At 40.5% G+C, this 20,501-nt stretch overlaps 1 protein-coding gene and 1 long non-coding RNA gene across 11 annotated transcripts in view; one reads left to right on the forward strand and one right to left on the reverse strand.

The window, feature by feature from the left end:
• Positions 1–9,603: 9,603 nt before the first annotated feature.
• The window catches only part of vstm2b (V-set and transmembrane domain containing 2B), a 12,921-nt gene continuing 2,023 nt past the window's right edge, over positions 9,604–20,501 (forward strand). The window contains exons 1-4 of the mRNA XM_053617259.1: positions 9,604–9,664; positions 9,925–10,100; positions 10,480–10,509; positions 11,572–11,911. Coding sequence (XP_053473234.1) covers positions 9,604–9,664; positions 9,925–10,100; positions 10,480–10,509; positions 11,572–11,911 — 607 coding nt within the window. The remainder of the gene's footprint in view (positions 9,665–9,924; positions 10,101–10,479; positions 10,510–11,571; positions 11,912–20,501) is intronic.
• Positions 9,924–20,501, reverse strand: part of LOC128603069 (uncharacterized) — a 12,279-nt gene continuing 1,701 nt past the window's right edge. For 2 of the 10 annotated variants that reach the window (XR_008384958.1, XR_008384952.1), the window contains 3 exons: positions 16,690–16,785; positions 11,465–11,968; positions 10,817–11,163 (listed from right to left, as the gene is read on the reverse strand). This is a non-coding gene — a long non-coding RNA (uncharacterized LOC128603069). The other 8 variants (XR_008384960.1, XR_008384957.1, XR_008384959.1 and 5 more) reach the window with 8 other exon arrangements.

The raw sequence follows: 20,501 nt of genomic DNA on the forward strand, positions 1-20,501 counted from the left end.
ACACACACACACACACACACACACACACACAGCAAAAATGGCCTGGAAAACTGGCAACAATTTATAAAGAAAAAGGAAGTGCAAAAAATCACTGCACACAGGCAGATAGTGAATCTTATATTGGAAGATCTCACACTATGTGATTAATGAAAGCTCTGTGTGTGTGTGTGTGTGTGTGTGTGTGTGTGTGTGTGTGTGTGTGTGTATGTGTGTGTGAGAGAGGGAGAGAGAGAGAGAGTGCTGTTTGGCTTTAAACTTCACATCACTGCACTGTGTTCTGATTGCTGAGCATCAAATCAGTCAAATCAGATTTACTGCAGTGTTTATTCAGAATTCAGAGACTTCAAAATAAATCTTTAGACAACAAAACAAGCAGCATAAACAATAACAAGGGAGGAGTGTTACACACGACAGCAACAACAATAATAAAAGGAAGGGCAGCAAACATACACATACACTGCAGAGTGAACTGCTAAATAGTTGTTTAGCCCAAATAAAAATAAATAAATGTTATAGTGTTAAACAATATAGTATCATAAACAACACAAATATACAGACAGTCAGTGTTTGTTGTTGAATAATGAAGAAGCTATTTCTGAGATGGATGGTAATAACTATAATTCTTCAAATACCATGTTGTATAGTTCAAGAGGAATTCACATATTAGCAGAAGTTGGAGAAGAAGAGGGCATGAACTGGGTAGAAGGTAACCATCATAATGGACTGAGCCCTCATCTGCTTTCAGGGCATGTATGGTCATGCTTGAAAGTTTGTGAACCCTTTAGAAATTTCTATATTTCTGCATAAATATGACCTAAAACATCATCAGATTTACACAGTCCTAAAAGTAGATAAAGAACCCGCTTAAACAAATGAGACAAAATATTATACTTAGTTATTTATTACATTTATTTATTGAGGAAAATGATACAATATTACATATCTGTGAGGGGTAAAAGTATGTGCACCTCTAGGATTAGCAGTTAATGTGAAGGTGAGATTAGAGTCAGGTGTTTTCAGTCAGTGGGATGATGATCAGGTGTGAGTGAGTGAGCGTCCTATTTTATTTAAAGAACAGGGATCTATCAGAGTCTGATCTTCACTACACGTGTTTGTGGAAGTGTATCATGGCATGAACAAAGGAGATTTCTGAGGACTTCAGAAAAAGAGTTGTTGAAGTTCATCAAGCTGGAAAAGGTCACAAAACCATCTCTAGAGAGTTTGGACTCCACCGATCCACAGTCAGACAAATGGAGGAAATTCAACACCATCGTTCCCCTCCCCAGGAGTGGAGACCAACAAAGATCACTCCGAGAGCAAGACGTGTATTAGTCCACGAGGTCACAAAGGAACCCAGGGTAACTTCTAAGCAGCTAAAGTCCTCTCTCACATTGTCTAATGTTAATGTTCATGAGTCCACCATCAGGAGAATACTGAACAACAATGGTGTGCATGGCAGGGCTGCAAGAAGAAAGTCACTGATCTCCAAAAAGAACCTCCTAATATCTCGTGAACTAGCCAGAAGGAAAAATGTTTTGTAGACAGATGTGAAATGAGAAGCGTTATGTTTGGAGAAATGAAAACACTGTATTCCAGTGTAAGAACCTTATCCCATCTGTGAAACATGGTGGTGGTAGTATCATGGTTTGGACCTGTTAAGCTGCATCTGGACCATTATGACTCACTGGAACAATGAATTGTGAATGATACTTGCGAATTCTAAAGGAAAATATCAGGACATCTGTCCACCTCTTTCTACCAAAGAATGGTTAAAGAAGGGTTACATATCACAGATCTGTAATATTGGATCATTTTCCTCAATAAATAAATGACCAAGTATAATATTTTTGTCTCATTTCTTTATTTTGGTTCTCTTTATCTACTTTTAGGACTTGTGTGAAAATCTGATGATGTTTTAGGTCATATTTACACAGAAATATAGAAAATTCTAAATGGTTCACAAACTTTCAAGCTCCACTGTAGGTGTTTAAGAGGTCAGAGAGATCAGCACCACAGCAACATTGTGAAGCATCCAGATACAATACAATACTTTCCATGGTTCAGTGGTAAAAGTTCCTCATAGTAGTGACTTTCATGCTGAAGTTCTGGAGACTTCTCAGGAAGACCTGTGTAGTGCTTTTGTGAGATGTTGTTGGTGTTTAGAGATCAGAGAGGGAGTGTGAAACTGCTGACTGTGTACCAGTGAGTGCTGCTGCTGCTGATGAGAGCGTGGTTACTTCTTTTTCCTGAAGTGAATAAGGAACATCTTGATGACATTCAGGACAAGGTTGTTGTTATGGCACACACAGGTCATGTAGCTCCCTTGTGTAGACAGACATCACTGCTTGTAACATGACGATTTCTTTTACTCTCCTTGCTTTAAAGTGAACTCACTCTGTTGAAATGTGAAAGTAAGACATAGGTGTAGTGTTCAATTTGAAGTAAGTATGTGGACTTTGGTAGGTCACTGCAGTGAGACAGCATGTGAGTGAGACAGTCGTCACACAGACTCTTTATTATTCTACAATACAATATGAAATGAGTTCATTTGGGTCAGAAGATGGCTTATTTATTTTTAATGACTTTTCAAATAGAGTCCATTAAGATGTGCTGATTTGTTGGGGTCAAGTGCATGTCATCGTTTTGCACTGCATTGTGAGTAACAGCCAGTTCAGCTGAAGGTCAGTGTGTTTTATTAGTCTGAGAGCTGATAAGTTTTAAAATGCCATTTTTTCTCTCTTTCATTCTGTCTTTCAGAAAATTGCAATAATTATCAGTGCTGCCGCTGAGAAAATGTAAAGTCCCTAAGAAGTGTTATTTTAAACCATTAGAATGATATGTGTTCAATAATACACTGCTAATCTGCTTTTAATGCCCAATGACTAAAATGACCTAGAAGAAACGCTTTAGCTTTACCTTTATAAAGAATATAAGACTATGCATGAATTCATATCAGTAACACTCCCATGTGCAAGCATCCCCTCACCTCTTACACTATACGCTCACCCCCATGCCCACCCCCCATGCCCAATGCCCCCACCCTTCTAACACCTTGCTATGCTATTACAGGAAAGATAATCTCTTTTTTTAAATCACAGATTAGAGATAAAATATCAGTAGTAACACAGAGCAGAAACACACGTTCTGGCAACGTTGCTGCTGCAAGACATCACAGAATGATCCTTTTTAACCACTTCTCTCAGAGACTCGGCAGGCACTCTTCCACCTGAGGCAAAATCAATAGAGAGATGAACTCCATGGATGGATGTTAAATTTAATCATGAGTGAAAATACTGATATCTCACTTGCCTGAGGTTAGCTGTTAGCATTTCAGTTCAATGTAGCCCTACCACTTTACCTCTTCGGTGGTGCACAAAGCAGCTGCAGGAGGCATTAATTGTCTCTTTTACCATTTTCCAAGCCTTTTCTTATCCTGACTGTTCAGGTTGTGTCCATAATAATATTCAATATAAAAAAGTCAGTTTTTTCCTCAGCCAGCTGTAAAGTTTGCACTTTGTTGACACATTTTCATTTTCAACACCATTCCAAGAATAATTACATGCTACATTTCCACATTTCCTTTTTTAAAAGTAATTGTTGAGCACCCATTGCTAAATTTTTGGGCAGGCCTGGCATTCAACCTTTTAAAATCAAGATAAATCTTATTAAATATGGCCTTTTACTCTCTCTTTTTTAATTCACTTAAATCAGTTCACTTCATGCATCACACTTCTGGTGGAGAGTGCTTGGTTTATATTATATATTATACATTTATATGTTTCCTAATATTCCAAATAAACATGGGTTTATCAATGACCAAAATATTAAACTGATTTTGAAAAATGTCTACAAGTATGATTTTGCCTCCAATTAAACCTCCTGATCATCATGCTTTTCCAAATTATTAAGGCTTCTGAAGTTTTGGAAGGAGCCAGAAAACAAGATGCATTCTTGTTCGACTTGTACTCTGGGTAATTATCCTCATAGAGGAGCGCTCCAGTCATACTGTACATCATGGTCAAGATTTGTTTTTTCATTTCATCTTCAGTAATTGCTTTTTAATGGTTCGTTATTTACTGCTTAAAATATTTTCATCTTTAAACACACTGACCTAGATCTGTTTATCCTGTCATCCAGTGTGGATTTATTTCTGTAAACAATGGCAGTGAAAAAGCTCCTGTTGACATTTTCTGCAATATAATTAATCAATATTTCTGATAAAGCATGCTGACTCAGTGTGATACTGCATGTACATGATCTTATCTGAGAAAGTGTGTGTGTGTGGGGGGGGGGGGGTGCGTGTGTGTGTGTGTCATGCTGAGTTACGTAGTGTGTACAGAATCATGGTTGCTTCCACAAGGTTAAACCATCCTTATAAATAAACGAAGTGACTGGCTGACAGGAGAAAGAGGATGTAGTGCAATAGACAGGTGGAAAGATGGTTCACTAGATCTCAGTTTGGAATTTGGAGGTGAAAAGTTCATGTTTTTAAATGTCTCACAGTCCAAGAGGAAGTGTACCTCAGTCTGTGTGTTACAGGCTTAGTGTAGCCTCATACAGTAGTATACAGTAGCTGTGGTGACAACATATCTCCATACCTGGATTAAGTGCAATGAATTGTATTTAATATGTTGTGAAATTTCTTCTTTATTGTGTATCATGCTCTGTGAGCTTTCTCCTTTAGTGCCATCACTGACATGCTGAAATTCCTTCAAGCAGTGATGATGAGCCTGAGGTAAGTGAACTGTCTCATGTTGCTATAGGGTGTTGCTGCCATTGGTGAACTTCTATCTGTGATCCTCTGGGCTTCTTCTGAAAGTGCATGCTGAGGCTCAGTGCTAGCAGCACTTATCCAGCAGGTCCAGGTACAGCTGTAGCTCTTGTGCAGCAGGTGATGGCAGCAGCAGAAATTTTACTTTCCTGTCTTCTAGGTTGAGTCTGAGGGTTGCAGACAGTTCCAACTGCACTGTGAGCTCATTGATGTAAATACTGAGTTGCGTTTGACTCAGACTGCACTCCTCTTTCCCATGTGAACAAATCTTACCTTTTATCACCAGTTGTCCCTTGTGCCAAATGGAATTAAAAAACAAAGATCTTTATATTTTTGCTCGCTTTACATTTATGTTGTAAATGTGTTCAGTTGTACAGGGATTCAGAAGATGTATTCAATAACAAAAACCAAAAATGTAACAAAAATGCTTCTGCAATTGTTCCGATCTCTCTCTCTCTCTCGCTCACTCGCTCGCTCGCTCGCTCGTTAAAGCAGTGTTGGTAAAACAAGTGCTGCATTATTGGCAGACAGGCAGCTGGAAGGGAGATAAGGGGTGTGTGTGTGTGTGTGTGTGTGTGTGTGTGTGTGTATTTGTATGTGTGAATTGAGCTGCGCTATCAATTGAATGTAAAGATGAACTTCTTTTGCACTTTTCCATTGGGATGTGTAGTGTGCACATAGAGTGTATAGTATGATGTGTGTGTGTGTGTGTGTGTGTGTGTGTGTGTGTGTGTGTGTGTGTGTGCCTGTGTGTGTGATATAAGAAGGGAATAGTACAGTAGGAACATTAACACAGTAACAGCAGCAGTTTTTTGTATTAATGACAGGAATTGTGATGTTAATGGAAGTAAAGACTGGACTGGCACTCACATGTGAATAATTACAGTAATCAGAGTGGGATGGAATGACAGCATGCATAATTTTCTCGACAATATTTTTGTTCTGGAAGAAACCATTTGAAACCAACTCATATTTTTTGGAATGTGATCCACTGTCTAGTTGCACAGAGCACAAATATTTCTAAATGCTTTTAGCTAATTTTAGCAGAACAAAAGGACTTCTGTTTTACTTTTTGTTCATGGTGAGTGTTTTTAAACATCTATAGTCAATGATCATATCTGAAAAAGCAGACCCTATACACTGTGTGCAGTAGTTAGTGAATTTGAGGGAATCTCACATGCAGTGTGATATGTTAGTTTCCAGTGTAGCTGAGGGGATACAGAGCACAGAGGTATGCAGTATGGGGAATAAGAGCCTTGTACTATGCACGTACTAATGAAGCTGGGTACCATTTCAGTAAAAAAGGAAACATGACCCATAGGTAGTGTGTGTGTATAAAATAAAAAAATCTGAAATGGTCCTCTAATGGAGCCCAGAGGGACTCCGCAGTCAAGGAAAAGAAATCAGCAATGAAACATTCAGCATCTGAGTTTAGAAATAATTCAGCTGAACACAGACTCTCTGCTTGATGCAGGTTGAGTTAGAGATATGTTGTACAGCAGCACACATACTCATTCTTCCATCATGTTAAACTTAAGAAAAATTTAAGAACCAAACAGACCAGCTGTGAATCAAATTAGCCTGTAAAAAATGTTCACATGAATGTGAAAGAACATGGAATAGGAAAAAGGAATTAGCTTCTGGTAGTTGTGAAATTTGTTCATTCAAACTCTGTTTTTATTATAAGGTTTATGTTTTTGCTTAGATAAACATTCACAAGCTATGTTAATTGATGTTGCAGTATGGGTTAAGATTAGCCAAGCGTTCCTGAAAAAAAAAGTCCTCTCATGCCTTTGTTCTAAACTTCACAGTCTGAAGGTCAGAAGTCTGTAACAAGACTCAAAAATCTCAAAGGTGCCAGCTGTGAAGAGACAGGAAGCAATGCACAGCCTTTGTGGTACGATATGGCACAGGCACTAAACAGATATGGCACAGATACAGCAAACATGTGGCACAGATATGACACGGGTGCTAAAGAGATGTGGCACAAAAACAGCATATGTAAAGCACATATACTGTACACTACATATATGCAGTAACAGCACAGGTATGACACAGATATGGCTCAGTTACAGCATTCCTTCCAGTGTCTTCCAGTATCTTTCTTATAATTAAGAATTGGAGCATGTTAACACATTCAGTATATCCCTGAATAATCGACATGCTATAAACATTCTTTCACTGTAGAACTCAGTTCAGTTAGCTTCAATTTAACTTGGCCTGGAGAAGGTTAGCCATTTAAAGTTGCCATGGTGATCTACCCAGCTAAAGTTTGAACTAAAGTTAGCTGGTTAACCATTAAATCTTCCTTTGTGGTTCAACCCCAAATCCTGAAACATACTGTATATATATAACAACATAAAAAGCATAATCATAATATCATATATTATATTACAGTCCCCTATGACACTTTTGAAACAGCAAGGCCAATTTATTTTCTTTTTGTTGACATTTGAGTTTGAGATCAAAAGATGAATATGAGAAGAAATTTTAGAATTTCAGCTTTTATTTCCTGATATTTATATATAGACATGTTAAATAATATAGAACATAGCACATTTTGTATCAGACCACCCAATTTGTAGGCAAACAAAAATACTGGAACATGTGACTGACAGGTGTTTCTTGTTACCCAGGTGTATCCTGTTAGACTGATTGCTTAAACAATTAATAGCTCTGAACATATACTCTTGGTTATAAACTTCAGTTTCACCTGTGAAGACTGCATTTTTTTGTTAAAAAGTATAAACCAACATAAAGATCAGAGAGCTGTCTATGGGAGAAAAGCAAACCATTTTGAAGATGAGAAAAGAGAGAAAATCTATCAGAGGCATTGCAGAAACATTGAGTATAACCAATACTACAATCTGGAATGTCCTGAAAAAGAAAGAAACCGCTGGTGGACTGAGGAACAGACACCGAACGGGTCGGCCGAGGAAAACAACAGCAGCTGATGACAGAAACACTGTGAGAGCTGTGAAGAAAAACCCAAAACAACAGTCAGTGACATCACCAACAACCTCCACAGGGCAGGGTGAAGGTCTCACAGTCCACCGAAGAAGACTTCGAGAGCAGAAATATAGAGACCACACCACAAGATGTGCAGTAAGAATCAGAAAACCAGACTGGAATTCACAGAATTACAAAGAAATACAGAGATGATCCACAAGAGTTCTGGAACCAAGATGAACCTCTACCAAAGTGATGGAAAGACCAAAGTGTGGAGAAAGAAAGGATCTGCTCATGATCCAGAGCATACAAGCTGATCTGTGAAACATGGTGGAGGTAGTGTCATGGCTTGGGCTTGCATGGCTGCTTCTGGAACATTCTCACTGATCTTTATTGATGATGAACTCATGATGGAGCAGCAGAATGAATTCAGAAGTTTACAGGAACATTTTGTCGCCAATTTACAGAGAAATGCATCCGAATGAATCAGAAGGAACTTCATCATGCAGCAAGACAACGATCCAAAACACACTTCCACCTCAACACAGGACTTCATCAGGGGAGAAAGTGGAAGGTTTTGGACAAGTCGATCACCAGACCTTAAGCCAACTGATCAGCATTTCACCTCCTGAAGAGGAGACTGAAGGGAGAAACCCCCCGAAACAAACAACTACTGAAAGACTCTGCAGTAAAAACCTGGAGAAGCTTCACAGAAGAAACAGTTTGGTGTCAGTGAGTCGCAGGATTGATGCTGTTATTGCAAGCAAGGGAAATGCAACCAAATATTACCTGTTATTTACTTTCATTTACTTCAAGACTTATGTGTTTATTTGGGTGGTCTGATAGAAACACGTCTAGATGTAAATACCAGGTTCAGGGTTAAAAGCTGAAATCCTAAACTCTCGTCTCTCGTCTTTTGATCTCAAATCCAAATGTCTTTGGTGCACAGCACAAACTAATGAATTGGCCTCGCAGTCCATTTCAGAGAGGACTGTATATATGTATTATATTAAAAATAAGAATTCCGAATAATTTGAATTAAACCATGTTGTAATCTGAGCTGTAATTCAGGAGAGATTTTATCCATGCTACTTGAAAGACCATTTTGGTTAAACTGCAGTGTGTCACATGACCACTGCATACAGCTTCAAGTGCTGCTGGAACTACCCGCTTTGGACCCAGCGAAGGTCTCGTGTCAGAATTTACACTCAACTAAAATTTAAAACAGAATCTTTGAGAGAATCGGGAGTTTTAGTTTTTCCTGCTGCTGCATTTTGACGTCAGTGCGCGCGCTGAGGTCTAAAGGCGATTTCTGAGAGGGAGGAGCGCGAGTGAAGCTCAGAAAGCTCGCAGAGAGTCGGAGAGCGCGCACCAAGAGGAGTCCTGACGCACGCACGCAGAAAGCGCGACTGCTGCCACTGCACTGTAAATCCCGGAGCAGCGAAGCGCGCGCGTCTGGCTTTTCCCGGATTTGCGTGTTTGCACTTGGGATTCTGTGGTGTTGCCCCGGTGTGTTTTCTGTTGTATGTTGTTGTATTTTGTGTGTGTATCTCTCTCTGTGTGTGTGTGTGTGTGTGTGTGTGTGTGTGTGTTTGTGATGGGCGGACATAAACCCGCGTGCAGCGTAGTGAGATTCCTACCGGATATAAAGTACGTTGGGAAATAACGGAACCTCTAACGGAAAAAAACGGGAATATTTTTCTCAGTACGGAGCTTTATACCAGCAAATGCACACGCACACAGCGGTTATTGTTCCTTCTCACACCTTTGGATCGTAGGATCTCTCTACGAAGTGTTTGGGATTTAAACTGGAATGAAAAAGCCCGAGGATCAAAGCGAATAACCGGCATGAGGAAATAAAACATCTGCGCGCGCTTGTTAACATGGAACTGCGGAGGCTTTACTGTCTCATCCTCAACACACCGTTACTGCTGTACGGAGAGGGTGAGCGCGCGCAGGACACACACACACACACACACACACACACACACACAAAATCAACAACTGGTAGGCATCGCACTTTTTTATGGTAGTTTTAAGTGTGTTTCTGCTGATATTCAGTTCGACGGAACCGTGCAATATTACACACACACATACACTTAGTAATGTAATTGAGCTAGTTAAAATTGAAAGAATTAAAAAAAGAAATGTTTGCAGCTATGCCTTGACATACTTGTTTGTGTGTATGTATGTGTGTGTGATAGCTGCCTTCACTGAAGTGCCCACAGATGTGAGTGTGTGTGAGGGTGAGGACGTGGAGATGCCATGTGCATTTCGTGCCGTTGGTGTGTCTCCGTTTGCTCTAGAGATTCAGTGGTGGTACCTAAAGGAGGTGACCCCACGGGACACACATGACTCTCACTCGGGCAACCGAGCCAAGGTAAAACACACACACACACACACACACACACACACACACACACACACACGCACACACACAGAGCACTACTGTAACCCCTTGAGCCCAACACTAACTCCTTCATTCTTACAATAACCTCTTTAGTCCTGCTCAAACCCTTTCAGTTTTACACTAATCCTTTCAGCACTGCATTAACCCCTTAAATCCTGCACTAACCCCTTTCATTGTATATAAATACATATATGGAAACATTAACCACTATGATAAATAAAGCCACATTTCAGGATTTTCTAATGGTTTGTTTATGAAGCTAAATGCTACAAGTTCTCTCTCTTTGTGTGTGTGTGTGTGTTAAGAATGCTAGGTTTCAGATTCTCACTGTGTGCTGTTTATATTACAGGTTGCTCCAAGAGACGCCACTAAGATCAGTGTAAGTGTGAATAAACATGGATTGTAATCAAATATGATTTCAGGGTTACTATGGTAACCAAATAAAAACGTATGCAGGTTGGCAGTTATAAATTGTTGAATGCACCATTTACCCAGATGAGGACGTGTTCCCTTCCGAGTCTGGTTCCTCTCAAGGTTTCTTCCTCATGTCATCTTAGGGAGTTTTCCCTCACCACCGTCGCCACCAGCTCGTGCAATAGGGATAAATTCACACACTTAAAATCTGTATCCTGTGTTTATATGTTTCTGTAAAGCTGCTTTGAGACAATGTCCACTGTTAAAAGCGCTACACAAATAAAATTTAATTTGAGACAGCACAGTGGCTTAGTGGTTAGCACGTTCGCCTCACACCTCCAGGGTCGGGGGTTCGTATTCCCACCGTGGCCCTGTGTGTGTGGAGTTTGCATGTTCTCCCCGTGCTGCGGGGGTTTCCTCCGGGTACTCCGGTTTCCTCCCCCAGTCCAAAGACATGCATGGTAGGCGGATTGGCATGTCCAAAGTGTCCGTAGTGTATGAATGTGTGTGTGAATGTGTATGTGATTGTGTGCCCTGCGATGAATTGGCACACTGTCCAGGGTGTACCCCGCCTTGTGCCCCATGCTCCCTGGGATAGGCTCCAGGTTTCTCCGTGACCCTGTAAAGGATAAATCGTTATAGAAGATGGATGGATGCATGGATGCTTTGAGACAATGTCCACTGTTAAAAGCATTTAATTGACTGTTTAATTTAATTGACTTGCATGTAGGGACTGAATGTAAACTTCACACAAGAATGAAACGCAGCTTTCACACACTCTACAACACTACCAGGCAGTCATTTACAGAGACAGACATCTAGTTACTTTAGAAGTATAAGTAATTTAGATTCACTTCCTTGACTGTAATAATAAAGTGTAAACAGTATAAAACACACACACACACACACTGAATACTAACCCTGTGCAGCTATAGTAAGATACTGATGTGTGAGAATAATTAATGATAACTTTAACACTGATGTCATTAACATCTCCTTGTATTGTTTCCTGTCATGTTGGTCTCAGACGGTGCGTGTGCAGGGAAATGCCATCTCCCACAAGCTCAGCCTGTCCCAGGTGGGGAAGGAAGATGAGGGTGTGTATGAGTGTCGTGTGTCAGATTTATACTCGGATGACACACAGGACTTTAAAGTGCAGGCAACACTTCGTGTGGCACCGCGGGATAGCATGCTTGCAGAGGAGGCTGTGTCTCATATCCAAAACCGCTGGACATTAAAGAGTGCAGCACGAGCCACTAATGAACCGGATCAGGGAAAAAGCCACGCAGTCCCTCCATCATCATCAACCCTCACCACAGCCTCATCACACACTGCTAACGCCTCCAACAGACAGCAGCATGAGACCGGTGAGTGATGGAGCAACAGTGCCACCACATGGAGGAAAAAAACACACAGGAGAGAAACTATGTAAAGAGAGAGTGAGAGAAAAACAGAGAGAGCAAGTCTGAGATAGAGAGAAACAGTGAGAAATCCAAATGTTTTCATGCAGAACATTATCACTAATAATCTAATTAATATCAATATTAATTAGATAAATAGATTCATCATTGTAAATTTTACAGGTTCAGTTTATACACACACACACACACACATATATATATATATATATATATATATATATATATATATATATATATATATATATGTATATATCGTGGAAAAAGTTTTTCTATTTCTGACTTCTTCTGGTTTGTGTAAATCTCAAATAGTTTTCAGTCTTCAAATGAAATACTACATAAATCAAAGGCAACCTGAGTAAACATACAATACAGTTTTTTTTTGTTTGTTTTTTTTTTTTTTTTACTGAAGCAAAAAAAGTTATCCAACACCTATCACCCATGTGAAAAAAACTAATTGCTCCCTTAAACTTAAAATCCAGTTGTGCCACCTTTAGAAGCAATAACTGCAACCAAATGCTTCCAATAACTGGAGATCAGACTTTCACAACACTGTGGGGGAATTTTGGCCCACTCTTCTTTGTAGAACTGTTTTAGTTCAGCCACACTGCACATTGGAGGGTTTTCAAGCATGAACTGCCCCTTTAAGGTCCTGCCACAGCATCTCAATTGGTTCAAATTTACTTATTTTTAAGCCATTCAGAGGTGGACCAGGTAATCCAGTTGCACTTGAGTTTCAACTTATGGACTGAAGACCGGACATTGTCCTTTAGGATTTTCTGGTAGAGAGCGGAATTCATGTTTCCCTCAATTATTGCAAGTTGTCCAGGTCCTGAAGCAGCAAAGCATCCCCACAACATCACACTGCCTCCACCATGCTTGACCGTAGGTATGATGGTCTTTTTGTGGAATTCGGTGTTTGGTTTATGCGAGATGTAACGGGACAACTGTCTTCCAAACAGTCCCACTTTCAACTCATGAGTCCACAGAACATTCTCCCAAAAGGTCTGAGGATCATCAGGGTGTGTTTTGGCAAAATTCAGATGAGCCTTAATGTTCTTCTGGGTTAGCAGTGGTTTTCACCTCACCACTCTTCCATGGAGCCATTTTTGCCCAGTGTCTTTCTGATAGTGGAGTCATGAACAGTGACCTTTATTGTTGCAAGAGAGGCCTGTAGGTCCTTTGATGTTGTCCTTGGCGCTTTTGTGACTTCCTGGATGAGCCGTTCCTGTGCTCTTGGAGGAATTTTGGAAGGTCGGACACTTCTGGGAAGGTTCACTACTGTGCTGAGTATTTCCATTTGGAGATAACGGCTCTCGCTGTGGTCCTTTGGAGCCCCAGAGCCTTTGAAATAGCTTTGTAACCCTTCCCAGACTGATGTATTTAAATCACCTTCTTCTTCATCATTTCTGGAATTTCTTTCAAGGCACGGTGGCTTAGTGATTAGCACGGGGTTGGGGGTCCGATTCCTGAGCTTGCATGTTCTCCATGTGCTCTGGGAGTTTCTGTGAGGTACCCTGGTTTCCCTAACCAGTCCAAAGGCATGTGTTGTAGGCTGATTGGCATTTCCAGATTGTCTGTAGTGTGTTATTGTGCCCTGTGATGGCCTGTGATCCAGGATGTCCTCCGCCTTTGCCCAGAGTTCCTTGGGATAGGCTCCAGGCTCCCCGTGACCCTGTGTAGGATAAGGTAGGTAAAGAAAATAGATATGGATGTACAACCTCAATTCTGCAAAAGTTGGGACAGTATGGAAAATGCCAAAAAAAAAAACCACAACAAAAAGTCATTTGAAAATTCAATTCATCCTGTACTATACTGAAAACACATAATTAACGCATTATTTGATGTTTTACTTTGTGAATTTATTTTTGAAAAGATACACTCATTTCAAATCTGATGACTGCAACACACTCCAAAAAAGTTGGGACAGTCGACTGTTTACCCCTGGGTAACATCACCTTTTCTTTTAATAACACTTAAAAAGTGTTTGGACACTGAGTGAAGACACCAGTTGATTAAGTTTAGCGAGCGGAATTTTCCGCATTCATCCATTATGCATTTCTTCAGCTGTGTAACTGTTCCCTTCTTTACCTTATTTTGCGCTTCATAATGCGCCACACGTTCTCAATTCCTGCAGGCCAGCCATGCTAGCACCTGCACTCTCTGCTTACGCAACCATGCACTTGTAATCCGGGCAAATGTGGTTTGGCGATGTCCTGCTCTGGATGGCAGCATATGTTGCTCCAGAATGTCTACATATCTTTCTGCATTAATGCTGCCCTCACAGATGTGCAAGTTACCCATACCATGGGCACTGACACGCCCCCATACCATGGGCACTGACACACCCCAATACCATGTGCAGTGACCCGCCCCCATACCATGACAGACGCTGGCTTTTGGACCTGACGCTGATAACAGCTTGGATGGTCCTTTTCCTCTTTGGCCCAGAGAACACGACGGCTGTTTGTCCAAAAACTATTTGAAATGTCGACTTGTCGGACCACAAACACTATTCCACTGTGCTACGGTCCATCTCAGATGAGACCGAGCCCAGAGAAGTTAGCGAAGCTTCTGGACAGTGTTGATATATGGCTTCTGCTTTGCATAGTAAAGCCTTAACTTAATCGGTGGATGCAGCGGCGAATGGTGTTGGCTGACAAAGTTTTACAGAAGTATTCCCGAGCCCATGTCAGAATCTCCATTACAGACTCATGATGGTTTTTTACGACAGCGACGTCTGAGGGGTCAGAGATCACACGCATTCAGAAGTGGTTTTCGGCCTCGCCCTTTACACACCGAGATTTGACCGGATTCCTTGAATTTTTCAATTATATTGTGCACTGAAGAAGGTGAAATGCCCAAAATCCTACTGATTTGTCTTTGGGGAATGTTGTTCTCAAAGTTTTGGATTATACACTGACACATCTGTTGGCAGATTGGCGAGCCTCGACCCATCTTTCTTCTTGAAGGACTAGGCCTTTTTTGGAGGCTTCTTATATACATCTATGATTAGATTATTGCCTCAACTGTTTCACATCACCTTTTTATTTCAACTTGTCACATAGCTATTAGTCCTAAATTTCTCCTGTCCCAACTTTTTTGGAACATGTTGCATGCATCAATTTCAAATTAAATGTTTATCTTCATAAAACTATGCAGTTCATTAGGTAAAACATAAAATACTTTGTCTTTATACATTTTTGTTTAAATATAAAGCAAAGTACGTTTACAACCTTGGTGTCATTTTTGACTCCACACTGTTTTGATAAGCAGATGTGCAGTTGTAAAAAGCAGTTTCGTTCGGTTAATATCTATTGCTAGAATCAAGATGATGCTTTCTAAGAAGGACCTCAAAACTGTCATTCATGCACTTATAACATCTAGATTGGACTGTTGTAATTCGCTCTGTCTGGGTTTGCCCAGAACAGGTGTAGATCGATTGCAATTGGTACAAAATTCGGCAGCCAGATTACAGACTGGCTCCAAAAAACGTGAGCACATTACACCTGTGCTCATTTTTTTTTCACTGGTTACCGGTCCAGTTTCGTGTTGATTTTAAAATGTTGCTCTTTTGCTTTTGCATGGACTTGCCCCTCAGTATATTTGTCATCTTCTCACCCCGTACACTGCTTCAAGACCCCTTCAATTATCCAGTCAATTACTCCTCTCAATTCCTAGTTTTCATTTTAAGTCTAACGGTGACCGGGATTTTTTGGTGGCTGTTCCTAGGCATCTTCCCCTTCCGTTTCTGTGTTTAAATCCTCTTTGAAGATTTATTTGTATTCTTTATGTTTTAATTGAGGGTGTAAATTTTTCATTTGTCCTTTTTTGGATTTTGTCTGGTCTTTTAATTTGTTTTAATTCTACTTTATATTTCTTGTGCAGCACTTTGGTTTCAACATCTGTTTTTTTTTTTTTTTTTTTACATGTGCTTAATAAATCAATAAACTAAATTAAAGTACATTTTTATTAGCATTTTCCATACTGTGCCAACTTTTTTGGAATTGGGGTTGTGTATATATAGGGAACGCTGTATCCATCCATCCATTTTCTATACTGCTTATCCTACAGGGTCATGGGGAACCTGGAGTCTATCCCAGGGAGCATTTGGCATAAGGCGGGGTACACCCTGCAGAGAGTGTCAATGCATCGCAGGGCACATACACATACATACACCCATTCATACACTATAGATACTTTGGAAATGCCAATCAATCTACCATGCATGTCTTTGGACTGGGGGAGGAAACTGGAGTACCCGGAGGAAACCCTGCAGCACGGCGAGAACATGCAAACTCCACACACACAGGGTGGCGGTGGGAATCGAACCCCTGACCCTGGAGGTGTGTATAATACACACACATAGTCACTCTCAAAATATTGGAACAGCAAGGCCAATTCTTTTGCTATACACTGAAGACATTTGGGTTTGAGATCAAAAGATGAATATTAGATAATAGATCAGAATTTCAGCTTTTGTTTCCTCATATTTACATCTTGATGTGTGAAACAGCTTATGAAAACATGGCACCTTTTGTTTGAACCCACCCATTTTTCAAGTAATCAAAAATATTGGAACATGTGAATGACAGGTGCTTCTTGTTGACCAGATGTGCCCTGTTAAATTGATTGTCTAAAGAATTAATAACTCTGAATGTCTACCCTTGGTTTGAGGCCTGGGTTTTGCCTGTGAAGACTGCATTTGTTAGAAAGTGTAAACTTACGTGAAGACCAGAGAGCTGTGTTAGCTGAGAAAAGAGAGAAAATCAATCAGAGCCATCACGTAAGCATTGGGAACAGCCAATACAAATTGGAATGTCCTGAAAAAGAAAGAAACCACTGGTGCACTTACAACCAGACACTGAACAGGTCAGCCAATAAAAGCAACAAATTGATGATGGAAACATTGTGAGACCTGTGAAGAAAAACCCCAAAACAACATTCAGTGAAATCATAAGAAGTCTACAGAAGCATTCTGTCTGCCAATTTACAGAGAAATGCATCTGATCTAATCAGGAGGAACTTCATCATGCAGCAAGACAATGGTCCAAAACACACTGCCAACATAACAAAGGACTTCATCAAGGGAAAAAAGTGGAAGTCAATCACCAGACCTTAACCCAGATGAGCAGCATTTCACTTTCTGAGGAGGAGACTGAAGGGAGAAACCCCCAGAAATAAACAACTGAAAGAGGCTGGAAAAGCATCACAAAAAGATAAACCAACAGTTTGGTGATGTCACTGAGTGGCAGGCTTGATGCAGTTGTACTTGTACCTTATATTAAGTTTTACTGTACTATCTTTGGATTCCACTCATTCTCATCACTTGATTCATGTTTATTCATAGGACAAGAAGGACTAGACTTTTGGATGAGTCATCCCCATCGAGTCTGTAACCACAGTGATTTCTTTAGCCAGGACTGAATCAGCAATGAAAGCCTGCCTGAATACAGCAGAGATTGGAATGTGCTGTGTGTGTGTGTGTGTGTGTGTGTGTGTGTGTACTGTAGTAGACATATGTTTGTGGTATTACGGCACGCTGTAATGTTTCGGTCCACCACTCACTGTCATAACTTACAGAGAAGTTCTACCAAACACCAGACTTAAAGATTTGTTTAAATCTTCCAGCCGTTGGTGTTTTTTCATAGCCGAATATAATCTAGTATGCTAGTGTATTGGCTCATGAAAACAGCGTGCTTCTGAGAAGTGTGACTGTTTAACACCTGTAGCCGCTCCTGACTCGGGATAAAGATGAAGATTAAGGAGGTTGTAATGTTTTTCACCTCACATGATATAAAAATATTTTTTGAAGAATATCCGACTTTATAATGCATTGTGTTGAATGAATGTATTGTTCCATTTGCAGACTGAAGCTGAAGGTGTGTGTGTGAAGCTGTGTATTAACTGAATGTGTGTGTGTTAGTTGAAGCTGTGTGTGTTTAGTTGAAGGTGTGTGTGTGTGTTTTAGTTGACGCTGTGTGTAATTAGATGTATGTGTGTGTTTAGTTTTGTGTGTGTGTGTGTTTAGCTGAAGGTGGCTTAGCGGTTAGCACATTCGCCTCACACCTCCAGGGTCGGGGGTTCAATTCCCATTGTGGCCCTGTGTTTGCGGAGTTTGCATGTTCTCCCCATGCTGCGGGGGTTTTCTCCGGGTGCTCTGGTTTCCTCCCCCAGTCCAAAGACATGCATCATGCATGGTAGGCGGATTGGCATTTCCAACGTGTCTGTAGTGTGTGTATGTGCCCAGGAGCTATCTTCAATCGTCTTGACTTTGCCACTGGATCATGGCGGTCACCGGGAAGTGAGGCTGATGCTGCACAAGTCTTCCTCACTTTAATCCAATTCACACGCAAGTTGAGCTCCAGTTTGTGTTCTCCATAATGGAGGCAGAAGAGAACTCACTTAAACAAATGAGACAAAAATATTATACTTGACCATTTATTTATTGAGGAAAATGATCCAGTATTACAGATCTGTGAGGGGTAAAAGTATGTGTACCTCTAGGATTAGCAGTTAATTTCAAGGTGAATTTAGAGTCAGGTGTTTAGAATCAATGGGATGATGATCAGGTGTGAGTGAGTGAGTGTCCTGTTTTATTTAAAGAACAGGGATCTATCAGAGTCTGATCTTCACAACACATGTTTGTGGAAGTGTATCATGGCACGAACAAAGGAGATTTCTGAGGACCTCAGAAAAAGAATTGTTGATGCTCATCAGGCTGAAAAAGGTCACAAAACCATCTCTAAAGAATTTGGACTCCTCCCATCCACAGTCAGACAGATTGTGTACAAATGGAGGAAATTCAACACCATCATTCCCCTCCCCAGGAGTGGAGACCAACAAAGATCACTCCAAGAGCAAGACGTGTAATAGTCTACGAGGTCACAAAGGAACCTAGGGTAACTTCTAAGCAGCTAAAGTCCTCTCTCACATTGTCTAATGTTAATGTTCATGAGTCCACCATCAGGAGACACTGAACAACAATGGTGTGTATGGCAGGGCTGCAAGGAGAAAGCCACTGCTCTCCAAAAAGTACATTGCTGCCCTTCTGCAGTTTACTAAAGATCACGTGGACAAGCCAGAAGACTAATTGGAAAAATATTCTGTGGATGGATGAGACCAAAATAGAACATTTTGGTTTAAATGAGAAGCCTTATGTTTGGAGAAAGGAAAACACTGCATTCCATCATAAGAACTTTATCCCATCTGTGAAACATGGTGGTGGTAGTGTCATGGTTTGAGGCTGTTTTGCTGCATCTGGACCAGGACAACTAGCCATCACTGATGGAACAATGAATTGTGAATTCCAGCGAATACCAGCGAATTCTAAAGGAAAATGTCAGGACATCTGTCCATGAACTGAATCTGAAGAGAAAGTGGGTCATGCAGCAAGACAATGATCCTAAACACACGAGTCGTTCTACCAAAGAACGGTTAAAGAAGATTAAAGTTAATGTTTTCGAATGGCCAAGTCAAAGTCCTGACCTTAATCCAATAGAAATGTTTTGGAAGAACCTGAAGCGAGCAGTTCATGTGAGGAAACCCACCAACATCCCAGAGTTGAAGCTGTTCTGTTCTGAGGAACGGGATAAAATTCCTCCGAGCCGATATGCAGGATTGATCAACAGTTACCCCAAATGTTTATCTGCAGTTATTGCTGCACAAGGGGCTCACACCACCTACTGAAAGCAAAGGTTCACATACTTTTACCTCTCACAGATATGTAATATTGGATCATTTTGGATCATTGGAAATAAATGAGCAAGTATAATATTTTTGTCTCATTTGTTTAACTGGGTTCTCTTTATCCACTTTTAGGACTTGTGTGAAAATCTGATGAGGTTTTAGATTATATTTATGCAGAAAAGTAGAAAATTCTAAAGCGTTCACAAACTTTAAAGCACCACTGTAGCTGGCACACATTGGAACAAAATGCCCTTTCTCCAGAACTGTGGTGCTACACATAACAGTGCAGTAGTACAGTACACAAGACGACATAAAGTGCAAATACACAACAGTGTGAGACAAGGGTGAGACAATAGGTACACAAAACAAAATACACAGAACAATAAATACTTAGAATAGAGTACAGAACACTCAGTATGTTTACATGGATAACAATAATTCAATATTAACCCGATTAAGACGATACTCTGATTAAGAAACTAGCATGTAAACAGCAATTTTTAATTACCTTAATCCGATTAAAGTCATACTCGAAGTAAACACAAATATAATTAAGACATGTGGTGTATTCCTGTTTTAGTCGCATTATCGAAGTGTATTACAGACATGTACACACCTTAATCACACTATTAATGTCGTGTGAGAGTTTTCACCACATTTTGCGACAGGACACGTGCACACACGGCAGTGCTCAAACTTTTGACGGCAAACAAGAGAGCACAGCTGCGTCCGAAACCACATACTTACCTGCTATATAGTAGCCGAAATACATGTATCTGAGCTACTATATAGTAGGTAAGTACGCGGTTTGGGACACAGCCCACGGCTTCAAGCAGTCGTCTGTTAGCAC

This window comes from Ictalurus furcatus, chromosome 27, assembly GCF_023375685.1.
Source record: "Ictalurus furcatus strain D&B chromosome 27, Billie_1.0, whole genome shotgun sequence".
NCBI classification, from domain to species: Eukaryota; Metazoa; Chordata; class Actinopteri; order Siluriformes; family Ictaluridae; genus Ictalurus; species Ictalurus furcatus.